The sequence below is a fragment of the Lissotriton vulgaris genome, chromosome 2_2, assembly GCF_964263255.1.
Source record: "Lissotriton vulgaris chromosome 2_2, aLisVul1.2, whole genome shotgun sequence".
NCBI lineage: Eukaryota > Metazoa > Chordata > Amphibia > Caudata > Salamandridae > Lissotriton > Lissotriton vulgaris.
Window position 1 is genome coordinate 97,910,521 of NC_141688.1, and position 23,400 is coordinate 97,933,920.

General features: G+C 41.7%; 1 protein-coding gene across 1 annotated transcript in view; it reads left to right on the forward strand.

Annotated features, from left to right (window-relative positions):
• Positions 1 to 23,400, forward strand: part of OTUD7A (OTU deubiquitinase 7A) — a 1,253,807-nt gene that overhangs the window by 977,347 nt on the left and 253,060 nt on the right. The window contains exons 8-9 of the mRNA XM_086959365.1: positions 7,009 to 7,110; positions 17,841 to 17,968. Of these exons, the coding sequence (XP_086815491.1) occupies positions 7,009 to 7,110; positions 17,841 to 17,968 (230 nt within the window). The remainder of the gene's footprint in view (positions 1 to 7,008; positions 7,111 to 17,840; positions 17,969 to 23,400) is intronic.

A 23,400-nucleotide genomic window follows, 5' to 3' on the forward strand; every position in this document is an offset into this window, starting at 1 on the left:
TAATATTCATCAACTCAGAAGAGCACCTTCCCCAGTGGGCCCAGCATGCTGACATGGAACAACCTAACAGAGACAGACTGGATGACCACTTTTCATGAGAACAAACCAGAATGCACAGGCATACTGGCATACAGCAGTGAAAACTTCAACCAGTGGATGACCAACAGCACCAACTCTCTGGTTCCCATGAAATGAAGCAACAAAGCCAAAAAACAGAATACTGGTACACAGAAAACCTAACATTGACCAAGCGACACTCTAAACAACTGGAACAGAAATAGAGAACCATCAATGCAGAAGTGGATAAAGATGCCTTCAATTCCGCCAGTGAAGGTACCACTAGCTTATCTGCAAACCAAGAGGAAGGCCCTATAAAAATGAATAAAAGCCAGCCCCAACAGCAGGAAAGGCATCTTCCCAAACTTCAAAGATTTCAGCAAACCCACAGTTGTCACTGGAAAAATCAACCCATCACAAGATCTGTGCGGGTACCCAAAGATTTTAATCTGTAGCAAAATCGCAACCACATACAGCAACTTCCTTCTGCAAATAGATCCCTTGGACCTCTCCAGAAGTACCCCAGGGATGAAGGAAATCAACACCATCACTAAATGGTACACCATTAGCGCAGAGGAGACCACAATAATCATAAAGACCATTCATACTGGGGTCCCGGCGGACCTCAGCCCACACTACACCTTCAACAAAGGAGTTACCTCTATCAGCATGACCTTCACCCCCATCCTCCACATGTTCACCACATTTATGATAGAAGCAGCCACCTGGATGAAATCCAGTTGCCTGAAATTGAACTTGGGCAAGACCAAGGTGGTAGTCTTTGAGAAGAATGCCTTGCCAAGGGGCACCACCTGGTGGCCCACCATCTTTGGATCCACACCCTACTCACAAATGAGAAACATCGGAATCATCATACCCAACAAACTGGACATGACAACCTAAGTCTACGTCGTGGTCTTGACCTACTTTAAAACACTAAGGATGCTGAAGAAAATCTTCAATTGGCTTACAGACAACAACAAAAATTATCATCCTTGCTCTTATCGCCAACAGACTAGACTATGGAAACACCCTGCATGCATGGATTACCAGCCAGCTCACAAGAAGACTGCAGCAGCCAAACTGTCCTCAACCTCACACACTGAGAGAATGCCACTCACCTACACCTACAAAGTTCTCCACAAGGCAGCCTGTGCCTACCTGAACAGATGCATTCACTTCCACCAACCATCCAGACACTTCCACCAACCTCTGCTCTGTTGGTCTCTCACTAGCACACACTCTACACACACACACAAAAGCAGAAGCAGAGGCACACATTCTTGTACCAGGCACCTGCAGCCTGGAACGACCTCCCACAACACATCAGAGCCTTGTCCTCTTCTTCTAAACGTTTGCAAGATGCTGAACACTTGGCTTTTTTAGAAATCCCGAAAGGCTGGCCCCACACATCTTCTACAGAGCGTCAAGATACCCTCATGGGGGATTAGTGTAATATGAAAACACTGAAAACATAATATAACTTGCTAGTAAGGTTACAGGAAATCAATCACAAGCAAGGTAACATATATCTGATGTAATGTTATGTAAAATTGTATTTATATAGCGCAACATTCACCCGCAGGTCTCTTAGAGCAAAGCAAAACAAAATAAATTTCAGGAAAAAATTCATTTTTAATATTTTTCCTAAAAAGGGTGATACAGCTTCTAAGCAGCAAGATCCTTTGATAGATATCTAAACAGACTGTGAGACCTCGTAAGTAACAATGAATAATCATACACTGATCACAAGTCAAAGAAACATTGAAAATAGGCATGAGAGAATTTAGTTACTGCATTGTAAATGCATGCAGATAAAATTAGAATAGAAGGAATATATTCATGTAATAATATAGCTTCTAATGTGCCTTATATGTTATGAATCTCTTAATCGTCCTTATTGAAATAATAATGTGTGTGATGAATTAATTAAATCTAATATGATTTAGTTAATTTTACATGCGATATTGAAGGGTTTTTCTTTTGAATTTCATAATTGCATATGTAAAAATCTGCACCGAAAAGTGACCAGAGAAAAAGTGGTGTTGCATGGCCATCTTTAGTGCAAGTGTTCTGAAACCTTTAGATTATGTTCTTCATATATGTACTAATGTAAATCATTTGAAACAATATTAATATTTTATGAAGTGAAATAATTTTGCACGCTGATACTTTGAAATGCAGTAATATTCCAAAGCTATCTATGATCTTTCAAATATAACTAATAATGTATTCTGAGTGCCTATGAATTGGAAGAATCTTAGAGAACTGTTTTATGCATGAATTGTATATTTTCACTTCTTTACATTCTGCAAATCTTTGAAAGCAAATATACTAGGCCTGCCTTTTTTTCCTATTTTGCACTGCTTTACACTCGAGAAAGTTTCATAAATTTACAATATGAAGCTAACTGTATCTTACTAGAAGAGTTCTCACTAGCTTGCAAGGACTATTTGCAACAAAATCGATACTTTGGGAACATTTGCAATGGGAAATAATACTCATTTAACAACTTGCTTTAATCCCAAGAGAAGTCCCAAGTAAAAGTAGCGCCTTTTTAGTAATTCAGGGTCATGTAGGAGGTGGTATGTGTTTGGGTTATCCCGGGGAGACAGTACTATAACTCAGAGGTTTAAAAAGAGAAAAAGGCAGACAAGAATAATTTACTGCCATTTACCAGTTTCCATAAAAGATCATTGAGAAGACATCTACCATGAAGTCAGTTATTAAGAGAACACAAAACTGTTAAACATTATGTTAAACATTATGGCACATTTTGTTATAAAAATTCCCAGAAAGAGACTGTATTAATCATTTATTAACTGAAGTGAAATATAGACTAACATCTATTCACAGGGTAGACACAAACGAAAATGAAAAAGCGTATTGAATGAAAACAGAGTGAAATTAATTTTACCATTTTCCTGAAAAAGTAAAAAGTTATATTTTGTGATCTCGAATCATTGTAACATTATTGAAAATGATTACAACTGAAAAGCTTATTTTAAGAAAACCTTCTTTTCGTTCATATACATGCAAGAAAATTTCAGAACATATTGGTCTATTCAGAAAAATAAACTAACATGCATTTACAAGGAATATTAAGAGCACCAAGTTTGGCCATGCCAAGTACCCAACTTGATTGGAGCTGTGCAGTGGAGGAGAGGGTTGGTCCCAGGCAGGGGCGTAGTTAGAGCTTGTGGCGCCCGGGGCTATCTCTCAGATTGCTGCCCCTTGGGGGGAGCGGGGAGTGCTTGGGAAAAAGGACGGCAAACACTTAAAAGATGTCCGAGAGACACGTAGTATTTCCGCTAATAGTTACCTCGATCATGCAAGTTACATGCACATACATGACACGGTCAAAGGCTACACAGTTGAATACACCGGTGACTGGCAGTACAAAAGAGAACACACAGACTGCATGATCTATCTGGGGACTCAGAAAAACCGCATGTGACATCCATCAGAGAGCTGCGTGAACAATTACCTGGTAATCCCCTCAGCACAATGCAAACATGCACATACATGACACTGTTCAGGGATCCATCATCTACAGCTGACATTAAATGACCATACATCATAGTCCCCCCATTAAAGCAGTGGGGACCTGCACAAACGTAATGTGCTCTGAGGACCCAAAACCAACTGAACAGTGTTGAAGCCTGTGTTTCTTTATCTTTCAAAAAAACGCAAATTAATTATTCACAGGGAATGACTCACTGTGTGCCCTTAGAACTAAACGCAGCACAAAGGGGTCAATAACAAGGGCGCAAATAGACCATTTGTATATCTCGTCATACCTCTTCATTGAATAACAAGGGAGCAGACAGGCCACTAGTGTCTCTCATACCTCTTCATTGAATAACAAGCATTTGCAATGCAATAGGTCTCGCATTTGCGAGAATTTAACTTATTGGCATTGTAATTGACAATGTCTTTTATTTATGTTTTAAAAACCAACACATAAATAAAAGGCATTGCCACTTACAATGCCAATGGCTCAAACTCCACAACTGGAAGACCTATTGCATTGCAAATGCTTGTTTATTACAGTTCTACTGTCTATCCTATGTCAGCTCCCCTGAACAAATAAACTGGGAGACGTTTAATTTAGGTTTTAAATTCTGAATAATACATTGATTTCAGATCCCAAAAATTGGCGAAGCTCAACCAGTTTAGTCAAATATATAAGTATTTGAGACACAGCATGGCAGAAATAGTAAGTCACCAAGGATACAACCAGTGACATAATATTCTTCATGTGCTTTCCATAAACCTTTGTTATGTATGGCGGTAATGAATTATTATTTAATATTTGAAGAGTCTTAGCTCTGTGATCTTGTGGCGCCCTGGTGTGCTCGTTTCAGTGGTTACCGTTGTTTTGCTTTTTGAATAGTCTGTGATACCCTATAGCATTTATTTGACATTTACGCCCTTAATCCCTTAAAGATGGTCTGTGTGAACATGATTGCACTCTCCAGGACCACTGTGCAATCCTATTTAGGCCCCCAAGACCTCAGTCTTACCTGTTCTGGAACTCTGAGGCATGTAGGTAGCATGCCTTATGTCCTCTGAATGTCCTGAACATCACCACCTTCTAAACATTAAGAAACACCCGTGCTACTTACTCTGTGCTCTGCGAGCACCCTCAACATGCCAACATGTGTTAGCAGGCCCTTTTGTCAGTGGTTTAAAGCTCTACCTGGGGTCCTCTCCTGGTCACAGCTGAGGTTGGAAAGCCTCCCCACTTCACACTACTCCTGTCCCCCCACATTTATCATGTTGCTGTCCGAGCATCAACAACATTCGCTTTCCAGCACATTCACTCAACATTCTTCATTACAACCTGTCCGCGCTTTGCTCACTACTAACACCTCCCAGGTTGTTGACTTGTTTAAGGTCTCTTCTTTTCTGTGGTGTAGAATAGGTCCTAGAGGCCACTTTTAGTCACCACCGACAGGTTGTAGCTCAAAACAAGATGAAGGACACAAGCCTCTGTGCCAGCCAGGGGGAAGGATTTGTTTTGCATTATTACAAGCATTGTTAAACTCACACACACAGACATTGTGCAAAAAGGATTAAAATCGTGCCAAACAACCTTGGCATTTTATTTTGTGCAGTGATTAAAGACATTCACTGGAGTAGACTATGGCTGAAACTTAGAATGCCATCTCTCTCTATTCAGTGCGACTAGTTTGATATAATTTAGTAACTAGGCACAACACAGCAGTGAAAACGCAAACATGAAACACCACGGGCATGCTTACCCCACTGCTTGCAAGACAAGTCCTCAAATTCTGCAATAGAGCCTTCTGAGGGTTGGCTGTCCTCTCCGGCACTAGAATCATCTGCAAGAGCGTAGCGGTGAAGCGCGTAATGCGTCACTGCTACTTTCATAGTGAGGGCTGGCCAAAATATCACTGTACAGGGCTGTCATTAGTAGCGCTTGCGCACACCGCGCACGCTACAAGATTGACGGGCCTGGACTCTGTCTGAGGCTGTGAACAACAACGGTCGAGGAGTCTGAGGAGATACAAACGCGGGACTTCGTTTTTGGCAATCTAATTGAAACCACGGCGGTCGCCTGCCTACAGTGCTTTCAATTAAATTGCCAAAAACGAAGTCCCGCGTTTGTGTTGTGTGCAAAGCTGCGCTGCACTCCACTCCGTCTCCTTCTGACCTACTTTGGTAACAGCTGAGCTGCAGAAGCTCAGCTGTTACCAAAGCAGGTCAGAAGGAGACGGAATGGAGTGCAGCGCGGCTTTGCACTTTTAAACTGGGCGCGCCTTTATAATTTACTCGGGAACACTGTGTTTGTTCCCAAAAAAATTATAAAGGCCGCCGCGGCCACAACACCCTTCAGTGCCGCGAGGCTGCGTCCGCCTCCAAAATGATGCCGCCTGGGGCAGACCGCCCACCCGGCCCCCCCTAGCTTCGCCAGTGGTCCCAGTGCATGGCCAGAACCTTCCCTTCACCTATCTTCCCGCAGGTAGCCCACCTCTGGCAGTGCACGACCTTCGCCTGTGCACAGCAGGGAGGATTGGCCAGTCCCCCGCTGTGCATGGCTGTAGAGTCTGGTCCAGTAGTGGCTGCTACCGACCAGGGTTGGTGGGGCAGGGACGGAGGGAGGAGAGGAAAATTATAATTTAAAAAAATGCACTTTCCTTTTCTCCACCATCTGCGGCTGCAGCCTCTTCATTTTCTGTCTTCCTCTCCACTCGGCAGGAAGCAGACAGCCTGCCAGAATCCCCTGACAAATCACAAGGCTGCCTTTGCTGCGTTGTGATTGGTCTGAGCGCCGTGGTTTGACGGTTCAGACAGGGACTGGCAGGATCTACATGTTCTGCACAAAGGCTGTAATGTAGCCTGGGTGGAGAACATGCAAAGTGCCCATGGCGCCGGCCCTATGGAAATACCCCACTACTCCCTCCCACACGATGGCCCTGGAAGAAGGGGGGGTGTTAAGATGTGCTCTCACTGGCCCCTTATGTGCCTTTCTTATATATTTTTTCAGCAATCGTTTCTGTAGTCCTTGAGTCCTGTAATGGTGGGCAGAACTTTTTCTCTGATGTTGTGGCCAGTCAATCAGAGAGTTTCGGTACCCCAACACCAGTGCCAGTACCGCTGTACCAAGCCCTTTGCCTCGATTTTTCAATATTATAATGTAAAGGGATTTCAATTTTCTTATTCCCATCTCTGATACGGGTATGCACCTTACCAATTTCGAAGAATATAAAGAAATAGTGCTGAGGAACTTTGAACGGAGTGGTGCACTCCTTTTCCCAATGCTAAAATCTGGCCTCATGTAATTTCTACAAGAATAGTGTGTGTTGTAATGAAACACAGCTTATGTGAGTTGGGAATTCATGTGAACAGATATATGAATAAGTGAAAATAAATACTAACAATCAAGTTCGGTTAAAATATTCTATTTTTATATTTTTTTTACAGGGCGTCTTAACTGGTGGTCTACGACATGTTCAAGTTGTAAGCGCCTTCTTCCACTGGCGACCACAGGGGATGGAAACTGTCTCTTGCATGCGGCATCATTAGGTAGGGAAATGACTTTCAAGAAACGGCTACTGTGCAGATTAATGAGAATGTCAAGATTCTGACGTGGCCATGTGACGCTCTTCATTGACTTATTTAACGTTAAGGAATTAATGTCTCTTTTTTCATCTAATTGGAGCCCCCTTGAATTCTAGGGAAAATATTCTGTTATTGAGTGATTCCACTGCCATTTTTACTTTCAGTTGCAAAGTGATGAATAAAGGGGTTGTCTAAAAAACAACTACGCAAGCACAAATCAAATTTGGCATCTGAGTAGGTTACCCCGCACAAATTGGAACCTTGTCTTAATTTTAAACATGCTACATCCTATATTGCATCTGGTATAGTGGACAACGATGTGGCCTATTGATGGGACATTTCTGCATAATTGGGGCGTCATTAGGTGCGACTTGCAACACTATTTAGTTACAGGCATTTTGTCCTGTGCGCCAGCCAGGACCTGCTTGAGCACTGGTGGCGCCCGGTGCAATATTTTGTTTTGGCGCCCACATACTCCCATGGCCGCCACCTCGGATTCTCTCACTACCACCAGGCAAAGTGCCTCTCATCTCACCAATCACAAGTTATTGCTAAATACATCAGCTCTCCATGAGGCCAGCGCCTCCTCCACTGGTCAGCGCCCAGTGCCACCGCACTGGTTGCCCTGCCCTAAAGCCAGGGCCGACTGGGACCCACAACCGGTCCTGGCAAAGTGCTCGGCCGGCCCCCCTCCCCTCTGGGGGGGGTTGGAGGTGCTTCCGAGCTCTTTGCCGGGGCCGGTTTTTGGCCGATTTTGTTACAGGTCCTATTTTGCAGCTGCAAAAACGGCCTGTAACAAAAACAGCCCCCAGGGGCCCAAAACCGTCCCCCACCCGTGCGGCGCACCAGGGGATTGCCCGATGCCCGCTATGGCCAGTCCGGGACTGCCTAAAGCTGGCACTGGCACCAACTTTGGCAACCCTGGTGAATGTGCATAGGGCACAGCTGTCATTCTCGGCATTCCGTGAAATGAGTAGGCTCTATCTAATCCCGCACACGTGCGGGTAGCATTGGTTTTGTTTTCAGTTTGAAAGCTTTATTTAGAGAACTGTTATTATATAAAGACATCAGCATAAAACAGGAAAAATATTTCCAAGTCATCTAGAGCAGTAACAGAGCTGATATCAAGCTTAAGCAACAAAAAGCATTTTCTGAGGTTGTAAGACAGAGGGAAAGGAGGAAGAAGAGGGAGGAAAGAAAGAGGAAAGGAATAATAGATAACATTACAATATATAAATATCAATTATGACCTATAAACATATGGCATAAATCAACTAAATAGACTATCAATCATAAAATATGATGCATACATAAGGACGCAGCTAGTAATAAGTGGGGAAAAAAGGAGAGAGTCAAAGATCCTCAAGGTGGTTTAAAATTTTCTGAGTTGAAATGTGGAAGAGTTTTCCTGGTCATACGATCCAAATATGAAGTGAAAGGCAACCAGAAGAGATCCATGTTACGTGGTGGTTTACAGGAAGAAGCAAAGGCAACATCAAGTCTGTGAAAGTGGCAAAGGGAGTTCCACCAAGCTTGTATGCAGATATTTGTAAGAGATTTCCAATTAGAAGAGATGTGCTGAAATGCAAGAGCAAGCATGAGATCGAAAAGACTATGTGAATATGGTGGAAGGTTGAGAGAATCAGAAAGGCTGCCTATGAAAAGAAGAGAAATAGAGTAAGGAATAGAAAGTGTAAAGATGCGAGTGATATATAACCAAATCTTATCCCAAAATTTAGAAACAACAGGGCAAAGAAAAAAGAGGTGTAGAAGCTCAGCCTGAGGAAAATCACAAGTCTAACAATTAGAGTTAGAAGAGGAGGAAAAACGTGACAGAGAAAGAGGGGAAAGATAAAGTCTGTGATATAGGTAAAACAGGGATTGAGTGAGAGAAGCAGATCAAGACATTTTTAAGACTCTGGACCAGATTTTATCCCAAAGGGCAACAGACCAAGAACATCCCAAATCCACCTCCCAAGCGAGTTCCAATTTAGATTTAACACGATCTGGATTAGGAGCAGAGAAAAATGTATAAATAAGAGAGGCCTTAGGTAGGGTAGAAAGAATCTAAAGGAGGGGAGATGGAGGAACTTGAGGCACTGAAGAAGGAAGAGAGTAATAACGATTAAGAATAGCTGCCATAAGAATAGTACATTTCTGTAAAAAGGATCGAGGGCAATGAAATAAGAGACGAAATTGAGGGAAGGAGCGAGGGGATAATCTATCAAAGAGTTGGTTAACCCACATAATACCTTTTGATCGCCAGGTATTCCAGAAGACGGGTCTATTATTAGAAGAATAAGTGAGTTATACCAAATAGGGGTGATTAAAAAAGATTCACGTGTGATGGAAGAAGGGTGAATCAAGGGTTTTAAGAGAGAAGAAATATGTTTAAAAAGGGGAGATGAAGTATATGGAGATTTGGCAGAAAAACTTATCACTTCATTAAAAGAGAAGGGTAACAATCGTGTTTGTTCAATGAGGAGCTAAAGAGGAGCCAAGTGAGAGAGATCTGATGCAAGTCATCTCGAAGCCTGGCGTACTGAAAAAGGTTTATGGTAAAGACGGAAGTTTGGAAAGTTAACACCACCATTAGATTTAGAGTTCTGAAGAGCTGCTAAAGAAATTTTAGATTTTTTATTTTCCCAAAGAAATTTTGAGAGGCATGAGTCTATACGTTTAAAATAGATAATCGGAATATGAATGGGTAACATGGAAAAAAGATATATTAATATGGGGGCAATCATCATCTTCATGGAGTCCAGACGTCCCCACCAAATAAGGAAAGGAGGATTCCAGTAGGTGAAAGCAACTTGAATACGGGATAAGACTGCGGACATATTCAACCTGACTGAAGAAGGAATAGAATTAGAGAACCAAATGCCTAAGTATTTAATCTTCGTACCACTCCAGACAAACCCAGTAGAGGAAAGGAGATGAGGAAGACAAGAATTCGCGAGGGAAAGAATTTCAGTCTTGTCTGAATTAATCTTATATCCTGAAACCTGTGAAAAAGAGTCGAACTCCGACAATAAAGGAGGAATAGATTTTTCTGGATCAGAAATAAATAGAAGAATATCGTCTGCGTAAGCAGAAAGTTTCAACTGATTATCACCGTAACGAAAACCAGAAATGGAGTTGTTGTTACGAATGGAGGATAAAAAGGGCTCAAGAGCTAGAACAAAAAAGAAGAGGGGATAAGGGACAACCCTGTCGAACACCATGTTGAAGAGTGAAATATGAGGAAACCTGGCCATTCACAAGGACTGAAGCTTTATGTGCAGAGTATAACAGGGAAATAAGGGAAATGAATTTGGGGCTAAAACCGTGCCAACAAAGGGAAGCAAACAAAAAAGACCAGTCAACTCTAACAAAAGCGTTCTCTGCATCAACAGAAATAGCAGCTAAAGGAATAGAAAGAGAGGAAGCCTTGTTTAGAACATTAAGAAAAAGACGAGAGTTATTGGAAGTAAGTCTACCCTTATCAAAACTACACTGCTCCTTACCAATTAGATGCAGCATAAAAGGATCTAAACGTAACGCAAGCAATTTGGCAAATAATTTATAAACCACATTAACTAATGATATCGAACGATAATTTTTACAGAATAGGGGGTCACGCCCATCTTTAGGAATAAGACAAATAGTAGCATCTTGAAAAGTACCTTCAGACTTACCAGATGAGTACAAAGATTGAAAAAGAGATAAAAGTTTGGGAAGTAAAAGATCAGAAAAATGTAAGTAAAATTCAACTGGAAAACTGTCTGGGCTAGGTGATTTTCCTTTAGTAAGGGTATTCAAGGCGGTGGAAAGTTCAGATAATGAGAGATCAGATTCAAGGTCTGAAAAATTAAGATGAGAAGTAGAGGGTTTAGGAAGAGCCTCAAGATAGGTTTGAATAAGGGAAGAAGTGCGAGGAGATTCTAGGGTACATAGGTGTTGATAAAATGATCGAAATTGGTCATGAATGTCCATATCCTTGTGAAGAAGAGTATTGTCAGAAGAATAAATAGAATTAATGAGAGTACGCTCTTTACGAGCTTTGAGATAGTTAGCTAAAAGCTTCCCCGACTTATTTCGACCTCCTTAGTAATGAGCACTACTACAAAGAAGTATCGAAGAAGCATTATCAGTGGTATACTTATTGAACTCCAATTTAGCTTGTTAGAGATCAGGTAGTACAGACTTATCAGAGGAGGTATAAAATTTGTGTTCTAATGCTTTAATATGAGTTAATGAGGATTTTCATTTCTGAAGAAATGTTTCTTTTTCTTAGAGACAAAATCAATGATGAAACCTCATGCAGCTGCTTTCAAGGAATCCCATAGAATATGGGGAGGAGTATTAGGAGCGGAGTTGACCAAAAAGAAATCATTAGCAAATGTACGAAAAGAAGAAGAGAAATGAGGATCAGTAAGAAGGGAAGTGTTAAAGCGCCAGCGGGAAGACTTAGGGTGTGGTGGTAGTAGATCTAGATCTGCTACAACAGAGGCATGGTCCGAGATCACTATGGGTTCAATAGAGGAGGAGAGCAAGTTTTGAGATGAAGATTGAGAGAGGAAAATATAGTCAAGACGGGAAAGAGATGCACGAGGAGGAGAAAAAAAAGAATAGTCCAAAGTGTCAGGATGAGAGAGTCTCCAAGAATCAATAAGATGTGACTGCAATATGGTGTCAAGAAATTGTTTGTGAGGAATAAAGCGAACTATGGATTTACGATTGATGAATGGATCTACAACCTGGTTACAATCACCACCTATAAAATAAATGAGTCATCTTTATATTGAATACATTTCTTAGTAATTAAAGTCCAGAAAGAACCATCAGGTTGTGTGGGACCATAAATATTAAAAACAGTTAAAGGAATCAAATTAACTAGAAATTTAGCAAAACTTTACATTTTAATTTCTTGTGACATAAAATAGCAACACCATTCTTGTTATTAGTGGAAGGCAAAAACAAAACAGTACCCACCCAATTTCTTTTTAATTTAAGGTATTCAGCCTCTGTAAAATGGGTCTCTTGTAAGAGAACCAAATCAGGATTGTAAAAAGTTAAATGAGAGCGGACTTTCTGCCATTCAATTTTTCTAATAAAACCTTTTACATTCCAGGAAATAACTCTGAATTACTAAACAGTATAAAATTGATATAGGCAGAAACAGCAATAACACATAAAAATAAGGCAATGCCAAAAATGGCAAGAAAATAAAAAGACATGAGAAAGATAAAGAGCATCAAGGAATTTAGTAAAATGGGATAAAGCAAAAGAAAAGGTATTCATACCAATATAGGCATAAAAGGGAAGTATACAGGAAAAGGCACAAGAAGAGGAGAAGAGTAGAGAAGATAAGAACATACTCAGTGAATAAAAAGAAAAAGGCAAGGAGAAGGAGAAAGGAAAAAAGGAGGAATACACAAGAAGAGAGAGTGCATATCCAAAAAGGTTGACTGAGAATACCATACCTGAGGGGGAATAAAAGAGGACAACAGGGGAGTGGTGACAGTCGACAAGACAAACCAGCACAGAACGAGAGACCAAACCGGATCGGGACAGAAAAAGAAGGAGAGGAATCATATAAGTTGAAGGGAGATAAATCGAAGAATCTATACAAGATAAAAGAATAAATGAATATAAAGGATGATTCGCAACAGAGAAATGCATTAGAGCATATATAAAAGGTCAACAGTGTATAATAAAACATGAAGACATATGAAAGTTTAAGGTAATAAAATAGGATAACATCGAGAAAAGAAGAAACATGACTATATAAGAAACAACAAGAACCAGAGATGCATTAAAACATTGAAAGACGGAACAACAGCAAAAATCCTGTGAGGGAGTAAAAGATTAAACAATCATCCATTAGCAGTGGAAGGAGTCTCCATATGAGTATTAGATTGAATGTGGATAAAGTTTTTGAGCTCTGCAGGGTCATGAAAAGAAAAGTCCAAGACTGATTGGTGTAGGTAACTTTAAAGATACATGGATGGAATAAGCCGAATCTAGCACCCAGAGATCATAAGGGAGCACGAAGGTTCAGGAATTCCTTTCGTCTGGCTGCGGTGGCATTGGAAACATCCTGAGATAAAAATATCCTCTGACCCAACCAAGAAACTTGACGCTTGGAACTGGCTTGGATCTGGCTGCAGATAGTACTGAAAGGAGATCTGTAAATTTCAAGAAGAGAATGATGACACCTCGTGGTTTAGATGAAGCAGAAGCGGATGATCTGGAACCAAGTCTGTGAGCCAAGTCTGTGAGCTCTCTGAATGGTAGGAGAGGTGGTTGCTGGCATATCCAGGAGCTTCGGAAGAAAGGAAGTAAAGAACGTTACAGGGTCATCACCCTCCAAAGATTCCGGTAGACCATAAATGCGTAGATAGTTCCTTCTAATCCTATTTTATAAGTCCTCAGTATGTTGTTGTAGAGCAGGAACTGATTTCTCCAAAGAAGTAATGCATTGCGAGTTAACTTGTATATCTGAAACCTGTTGTTCCATGGACGACACTCTGGTATCCATAGTAGTCCACTTTTCCTCAAGAAATTGCATCCTTCTATTTGTTTCTTCTACAAATGGACACAAGGCACAGATCTCCTCTAAGATTAATTCAATTGAAGTTTTATCTGGAGATGGAGAATCCTGCTTTAAGCGCTTAGAAGATGTAGCAGGTGGAAAAGATTTATTTGAAAAGGATTGTGTCGAGGAGGAACGAGTAGATGCAACACTCGCCATTTGATCAGTTTGAGACGAGGACCCAGATGGTGAAGACACTGAAGACGCTGCAGACTGTGTGGAGGGAACAAAAACAAAACTCGGATTGCGCAAATTTTACCATAGGCATCGACCTTCAGGGCGTAAAACTGCTTAATGAGCTAGAGTAATGAAGCTGTTTTAAACAAGGCAAGTTAAGACAGGTAAAAAAAAATAGAAATGTTAAATTGCCAGTGTTGAGATAAAAAACAGGCTGTGTTTGCTTATGGGAAAGAATAAGCTAAAAGCAATGTGGAAATAATCAATTGTTCACCGAGGATGGCAAAAAATGAGCACATTGCTAGAGACAAGGAACACAGAATAAGCCTTGGATGAGTTAAACTCAACATCCAGTGAGAGACATGAATAAGAATTGCACCTAAAATGGCGGACTGAAGCAATACACCAGGGCAGCAAGGTAGAATTACACCCAGAAGAATGTAATGCAGAGGTAGTGTCCAAAGTCATTTGGTGCAGAGAAAATGGCAAGTCCTTTCATGAAGAAACAAGCCGAGGAACCTTCAGGGAACATTTTCGCGGGCTTGAGAGCTCTGTGAAGAAAGTGCGCAATTCAAAATGGCGGCCGCTGCAGGACTGACAAGGCAGCGATGAAAATGACCATAAATAATAAACGCGTCCTAAAAAACGTTTCAGAAGGGTCTCACCTGGAGCTGTATAGGTTCCGCTGCATTGCGCTTCAAATCCAGGCATAAAGTCCTGCGGAAAGCAGTTTGGGAATCCAGAAGACGTCCCAATTTGGCGGAGCTGCTCGACTAGGCGGCCATCTCGCTTGGCTCCTAAGCCGCGCCCCCGCGGGTACCATTGTTAATATGCACATCTCCCAGGTGTAAGTTTCCAGTTAAAGGGGACCACTGAATGTCCTGTCAGTCATACTCAGCTGACACATCCATGCTGAGACCCTACCAAATGTTGCAAGGAATTGTGCATACCCTGCAGTGCGATGGCATGTATCAGGATATCTTTAGCAGTAAAACGTCTCTGGGCATTCACAAGTGAAGAATGCATCACAGCACACTCTTTCCCTTATTCTTCATCGCATCTTCATCCATTTGCTCCTATTTTTGTCTACGATTTTTACTCATATACCTGTCAATTTTCTTCTTGATTTCCCGTATGGATCTTTCTTTTTCTCTGATGTCAGGGACAACCTGCCTCATAGCTATTCTGCTCCTGCATTACTCTTCACCTTCAGGCAAGAACTATACTATCCACAAGCAGGTTATTTCCCCGTGTGTTTTTCCCTCATAACTGAGAAGACCCTTATCTTTGCATGACTGGAGTGTTTATGATAAAACTCTAGAAGCAAGAAAAATGTATAGTCCTTTATTAACAGTAGTTTGCATGTGAGATCAACTCTGTAATATTTACACAACAATAGACAATCAATCCTAGCCCCCCCACCCAATAAATCGTAAATCATACGTTCTTATATAGCGCCTTTCACCGTAAGGTCTCAAGGCGCTTGCTTTGGGAACCTGTCCTGGCCTTTTCCCTACGAGATTACCCCTACTGGGTATCCCCAAGGTGAAGACCAGGCATCCCATTGCGGTGGGGCCATAGTGGAGATTAGGCAAGCTATTGCCCAGAGTTGCAGAGTGTGAACCCACGATTCAAGGAGGCACCGAGGCGAGAATTATTGAGTCAGGGGACATTTTGAGCTCAAGGCCCTGCCGCATCGGGGATTGAACCCTGGTCCCGGGTCTGACCTCTGCATCAGGGACTGCCTCCTCTAACCGGTGAGCCACACTTCTCCACTAACATTGAGAATATAGTAAAAAACACAGAGCATCATGTAAGCCCATCATGTAGGTCAAAACCATCAACCCAGAAGCTGAATGTAGTTGTGTATTACTATAATCACAGTAAGGATGAATACATAAAGTGTGATTCAATAGTGCTCCTAATGCAACACATATTAAAATGTATCTCAAATGGAGTTTTTATTTTGAAGTGCTAAGTTATCATATGTTGTTAAAAATAAAAAGTTAAACAAACGTTTTAGGGCTGTATATAGATATGGCCCTTGCTCTTAACAATGAAACAGATCACATTAAGAGTACGGTGACCATATTGATTTGCTATTGCAGATGTAAAACAGAGTTCCACTGAATAGACCTGCTCAAAAGAGATGGTCAAAGAACATAGGGAATTGATCTTAAACTAAACAAAAAAAGAAAATAGTGAATTCAGAAGAGCTGAATCTCAAGCTTGTAATCTAACCCCCTGCTAGGAACTGAGGCAATAAATTCCAGAATTTCTGTTTGAGTTGTATTCAATCTGTTTTTTAATATACAAACTACAATAGCAAACTAGTAATACTTCTAACAATTTTAAGTAAGAACTATGAACTAACTGTGCTTGGGGTTCAGATTACCAGGTGAAATGGTAGTACAAGGTATAGTAAGAGTGATTATTAAAAATGTTCTATAAAACATGTTCTAAATACATCAGGATACACAGCCACTCCTTAGTAATTTAGAGTTGTCAGTTTTACTTCTCTGTAAAGTTCTTTGAATGTAATATCTTTTTTCTGTGGACCACAACATACCATTCCTCTGAACAACACAATGAAAAGGTGTTACAGACATAAAAGGGTTTAGAAATCTTAATGTCTCATGAGACCTCTTATGTCCATACATATTTGCGACACCTGCATATTGCATTCTCTGGTCCAATAAAATCAGTTATCAGGAATTTATTTTATCATGTCCTAAAAAATCCTAAAGACACTTCACCACTATTTGGCTATGTAGTAACATCCTTGGGCAAACAAGGTTGATTCTTCACGTGCCAAACTATTTTTCTACAGACTGAATCACAGATCTAACATTGGTGAGTTAAAATCTTGCTTTAATGTGCATCAAAACATAATTCTATTAGTTTGTAAACCATAAGAAAGTGCCTTGCTATTTCTGTAGTATCCTGTACATGTTGAAGTGCTCTTTGTAACCACGCACACTAACCTCGAAGAACAGATATCTAGAAGATTTAGAAAATCAATGTGAAGGATTTAATTTCACCATAAACTTACCTTTCAGAGGAGGTGGAAGAAATCTTAAGTAGGAGATAGTTATTGACAGTGATGTGGGTGGTGCCTCTCTGTTCAGCGAACAAAGGCAGAGGTGGAATGGGTGTCATTGGTGCTGATCCCAGATCAATATACACCATAGGACTTTGATAAATTGTATTGGCTCTTACGAAGTGTGATGCTGAGTCTGATATTTTATTATAAAAAACAATACAAATAATTAAACAAAAGTAAGAGAATGCTAAAATATTTTCTTTTTACCTTAAAAAATCGAGACTCTCCCCAAGAATTTTTACTTTAATCCTACACTGGGGTCCTTCTCCTTAGATCCAGCTCTGGTCACTTTCTAATCAGGCATGCTCTTATGCTAAGTGGCAAATTCATAAAGTAGACTTTTAATATCTGGGATTTTCCACCTTTATTCTCCTCTCCATGTGACTCTTAAATGTCAGGCTTTGTCCTAGCAAACAATGACTGTGACTAAACGTTTCACCTTCCATTCTCACCCCACATTTGCAAAAATACCTCACATGGATATTTCAGTCGCATAGATCCCCTGTTAAGTACACTTCCATGGTGATCCTTGGAATCATAAGGGGCTGGAATTAAATATATAGTACAGTGGAATATCTATTGTGTACTATATGTCAGGCAAAGAATATAATGGCATCTTCAAGAGTGCTTGTACCATTATCATTGAACTTGAGTTCTCAAGATCTACCTTTATATTTTTAAACAGATGACATCCAGTATATAAGCTGCATTTAAAATGTGGCTCATGTTCTAAATTAAGCGCTAGAAGATCATTTAATCATACTGCAAATGGATCATCTTCTTTCAGACACTGCAACATTTCAGAATGATCTCCAATGCATTTTTTACCATTCTCAGGTATGTGGGGATTTCATGATCGGGACCTTGTTTTACGGAAAGCGCTCTACACCATGATGAGGAATGGCGCAGAAAGAGATGCACTTAAAAGACGGTGGCGATGGCAGCAGACACAGCAAAATAAGGAGGTGTGTAGATCCTATCCAAATATCTTAAAAACCGCTGTTGTGTTTCATAAGGTGGGCTTTTTCATATCTTTTTTGACCTGGAGCAGTTAGAATTTTGTCTGAATTGTGATTTCCCCTCTCCTCATGTATAGCTTGTACCCTAACGTAAGACATCAGTCATGGCATTTTCTGTAACTGCATTGATAACATGCCTAACAACATCTGAAATGACATCTTTGATAAGAACACTGTGCCTGGTGAGGGCACAAATTCTAGCTACTTAAAGGCGTATGTTATAGTTACTTGTTTATAGTTAATTGAGATCATTATAACAGAGGAATTTCAGTAGTTTTGTTAAATTTAAAATGTTAGTTTTTAACTGACATTTTCACCTAGCTATAATGTCCCTTTAACTTTTGTTTTTCCCTTCCCTGAAAGTTTTTTTTTCCCAATGTAAAGTAAGATGTTCAACGCTCTGCATGCCATGGGGTTGGGCCAAGGATATAGCCTGTGGTCAGGCCTGCACCCAACCCTCAATGAAAAGTCAACCCCCAACCGAACATGGTCTGCAGACATCCATGGCATGGTTTTGGGCACCGGCAGGCACCCAGACCCCCATGGCCGCCCAATCCCGGCCACCACAGATTTAGCATCCTCCATGGTTCTACAGGGGCCCATGCTGGGGTGATAATTCACAGAGTGTGGGGTTCATAAGCCTTTTAGTTTTCAAAAACAAACTCCAGCTTTGGGAGTTTGACTCTGAAAGACAAAAAAATGTAAATAGTTTGCCAGCCAGCCATACACTGATCCTTTAGTACATTGAAATGAACTGCTTTAACAGAGGTACCTTTCAATGTACAGAGATGAATGCTGGGCTGGCAGTCATCTCTAAATCTGAAAGATGGTAGTCCATCAAGGTAGCAGACGTAATGTCTTCCGCCGCCCTCACGGATTGAATACAGTCCGGCAAGCTTTAAATCAGGGCCTTGGTCATTCCTGGTTTGTGTGGTTGGTTTATAAGTCAGATTTGAAAGGTATGACAGAGATGAAAGTGTGGTGGAACCATACCAATGTTTGTACTGTTGTGTTAGAGTTACAAGGGTATGTGAGAAACTGCAGTCTAGTCTGTGCTGTTGGGCTACTCAGCACATATTTGAAGCCACGTGTCTTCATATTATTAAGGAGATTGTAGGAGAGTAGGATCTGCTTTTTATAGTTACCCCAACCTTGTCTGATGTTTCACTGTTTTTTAACTTTATTCTGGCTGGAACCCTGCTATCCAGGGCCCCAGCCTAGCTGCTTCCTCTCTAAAATGATTGCTGGTACTTTAGGTACACCACAGATTGGATTGGATACCCTTATACATCCCTTGTTTATGGTATCCTTTATACCTAGGGCATAGATACCCCAGAGGCCTCTCAGGGGCTGCAGCATGTATTATGCCAATCCTGAGAGACCACTCAAAATGACACCGCAGGTCTGCTACAGCAGCCTGTGAAGGTGGTGTATGGACCCCTTACTTAGATATGAGTTCCCTATATCTACCTTATATCACTGCACATATAAACCTATCAGTCACCTCTTTGGCAGGCATTATCAATCCTGAAGGCAGGGTGCTGGGCTTTGTGTGAGAGGGTGCCCATGCATGAGCAGGGCCCCTCTGCAGCCTTCAGAATCTATCCTCCGGGGTTGTTCTGTGATGCAGCCATACCATATACTCTTAAGTGCATTATAACCTCGTGGTAAATGCTAACTGTGAAATGGCTGCAAGGAAACATGTCGTGTTTGGTGTCAAACACCTTGGAATCATACCTCCCCGCCAGTCCTGGCGGGGGAGGTATGATTCCACCGTCCTAAACGGATCAATATGACCACACAGGAACACCCTGTACCAGCTTAACAAAACCCTGGCAACACAAGATGGATGCTGCCAGCCACAGACACACGTCTTCCCTTCTGCTGCTGGATGAAACTCCGGCAGGGGAGGCTGTACAATAGGTTTCCTGTCACAGGGAGGTGTAACCACCTCATAGACAGGCTTTAATGTATTGGGGCTGGGTGGGTGCCCTCTAAGAGTGCTTTGATGTCTGATCTGGGGGCACATTTGGTGTCCCTATGCACAGTTCAGCTCAAACCGTTTGCAGGGGCTACCAGTCCCTGATCTGGTGAAAAACTGGACAAAGGTTTTGGGTGTAGCCACCCCTCTATCCTGACCCTCCCATAGGTGGGTCCCCAGAGTTTTCCCCAACCCCTCCTTGGGTATAAAGTAGGATCCCCTGACTACAGGACTTTAGATTTACCTGGACGAAACTCTGCTACAGAATCCCAGAACTTCAACTATCTACACTTTGTTGGATGACCGAAGAATCTCCCTTGGAGTAAAGGAGTTACTCCACTGCTAGGAAGGCACCAAAGACGCATATGTCTGGTTTGCAACTATGCAGCTCCTGAAGGACTCCAAAGAGTTTGCAACATAGGAGGTGGATTTCCAAGCTTCCACAAGGCCCATCCCTGCTCTCAGCAAACCTGAGATTTAAAGCCCTCGTGGGGACCGTGCAACCGGAACCCCTGGACAACTTGACTATTTGCAGCTGCATATGCTTCTTGGCAACCCCTGAGGCTGTGCTTTGTGCTACTTGTAGTCCAGACCCCGAGCAGTGATTCCACTGAAGATTACTGGCCTACACTCCACGAGTGACCCGTGGGCTGGTATTTAGTGATTCCTCTTGAGGTCCCTTTGCGATTCCTTGTCCGTCAACTTGGTGGTCCCTGAGAAGGGTACTGTAACTTTGAATGGGCTTACCTGTTTGATCTAGATGTGCGCTGACTCTCCATTGCTTGGGGAGTCACCTGGACCATGCTGGCCCATCCCGAAGCCTTTTTATGCTCACCGCGTGGGTTGCTGTTGGCAAGGCTTGTTGGTCTTCGATCCGGACACCGACCCCTCAGCACTCGACATCCTTAGTGGGACAGCTCGCCTGTGGACTCTGGTCCTCATCGACGTCTCCGGGTCCCCCTGGCAGTGGAGTCAAGCTGCACCTCATCGCTCCTGAAACACCCAACATTGGTGGGCATTGGTCTATCGTGCCCTTGGTCACCCTGAAGTTTCCCAGAGTCTGTCCCCTCTGCTTGCAGGTTCTTCACATCTCAGATCCAGGTTTGGATCGCACCAGACACTTTTCCTTTCCTTGGCGCAGCACTTTGCAGCAGCTCTCCATTGAAAACAACGATGATTCCCGACACCATTTGGCACCTATGCACCTGGCTTCCCTAGGTGAGGTAACACGAGTACTCCGGTGCTCACATGGGTGCTGGCCTCAGAACCTTTTAAGTCTAAAAGGGTTTGCTCCTAATCCTCTCTGAAGTGTCCTTATTCTTTAAAATACTAACAGCAACTTTCCCATAGGATTGTACGAAGCTCACAGCTGTGTTCTCACACTGCACGCGTCCACCATGGGCCCCTGTGTCACTACCTTATGTGGGTCCTATGGGTCCCAGCGACTCTACGTGCTCTTGGCACTGTGTCTAGTCAAGTCGTGGTTCTTATACCACTTTCTTAATATATGGTTTGGTCTCCCCCTGGGGCCCATTGTATGTTGTGCTATTTACTTACGTTCTAATGTGTTGATATTGTGTATCTTTTTCTCTAATCTCATGAAGAGGTTAGCAGAGAGTGTTTAGTAATAAATACATATATGTTATATATACCTTGTGTGGTTCCCCTTTCATTTGGTCATTCAAGAGTTTATAATCTGGTAAACCAAGCCGCTTTACACTCCTTCAAGACTAAGGGCCCCATTAGTCTTGATTTTGGTTTTGATGACGCACCAGCCTTAATATACTGCTAGGATGGGATGAGGTGTTGAAAATGTTAGTGCTGTTGTGTAGGGTACTAAGCCCACTCTCCCAATTATCATCTCAAATTACAAATGATGTTTGGCCCCGAAGAGAAAGGATGTTGAGGGTCTTAATTGAATTGACTCTGGACCATTGTCAGGTAACTGAGCATTAGATTCAGATGTGAAGTGAAGTCCTCATTCTCCTCTGAATACTTCATTGTGGAATAGATGTTATGTTAGGATTCAGACCAGGCCTTGAGGCAGTTCATGATCAACATTAGCATTGTGTTTAGGCTGGGTCAATGCTTGGGCATTTTGGGATTCACAACTTGGAGTCAGGTGCCAGATTGAGTTGGATTGTAGTTGGCTGGAAAAATTTGGTTTTGGGGAGCAGATGGTAATGCAGTATCATATTCTAGCAGCAATCGATGAGTGGTAAAGGGTTAGTATGTTTGAGGGTGAGTGAGTTATATAAGAAGTGGGATCTGCAGTGAGGCTTTGGATGATCTGTTCGAAAGTCAATAGATTTTTGTCATCGACTTGAATGAGGATTCATCTTTTATTGTAAGGGTAAGATTATTTGAGATGAGTATAGACCGTAGTTTATCTAGCCTTAATTCCAGGTTTGTCATAATTCAGAGATCTGTTGTGGTGTAAACACATGCGCTGTGGAGATTCTAGATTTGTTGTTGCATTTTGTGAAGTATTTTTCTTTTATTTATATTGCATTTACTTTTATGTTTGTGGTTCTCCCTCATTATGATGATAGTCTGCAAGGCGTCCTGGCGCAAGAGGTTTGTGAGGATAAATGGGTAAGCACAGATCACCTGGGCATGGAGAGATGAGTGAAAAAGGGTTGTGGTGAGGAATCCAGACTTTTTACCTGGAATCTGTGGTAACTGGTTTTTTTTTTTTTAATTTTTAAAGTTTTATATAGCGCGGACAAGATCTTTGCAGATATCAGAGCGCTTTACACAGAAGGGGTAAATGAGGGAACATAGTCAAACAGGTAGTTCAAAAGAGTAAACAGTACAGTCATGTACATCAATAATACAATTAATACAGATAAGCAAACGGGGTCAAATAAAAGATATGTATATAGCTATATGGAAATATGAGGTGGTAATCGGAGCGATACACAAATAGAAGCACACAGTAAGTTACATGGAGGTGACACTAGTAAGCGGTCAACATCATCAAAATATAGGAAGTAGCAAATGGTGCATTCCAGGGATAAAAGTGGAATGGGTGCAGCCTTCTGGCTGGTTGGAATATAAAGAGTACACTGGTTTCTGAAAAGGACCCTAAGGTATATTTCGAGGATAGTATTCCTGAGGTAGGAGAGACAGGCAAGTGGTAAGTTTTTTTGAGTGAAGTAAATGAGGGCAATCAAATTAAGAACTGCATGCGCTGAGTAGAACTGTGCTTGGCTATGTTCTTGGCGAGTCATCTATGACAATCCTCCTGATTTTTAAATATAAAATGGCTTAAATTTAGCTTCATCCAAGTTCAAACATGTCTCCACTTCCATACCAGTTAATGAAAAAATTACATTGCCTTAATCAATGTGCTGCATATTTTAAGGCTCCCACTTATCAGTTTCTAATTGTTGAC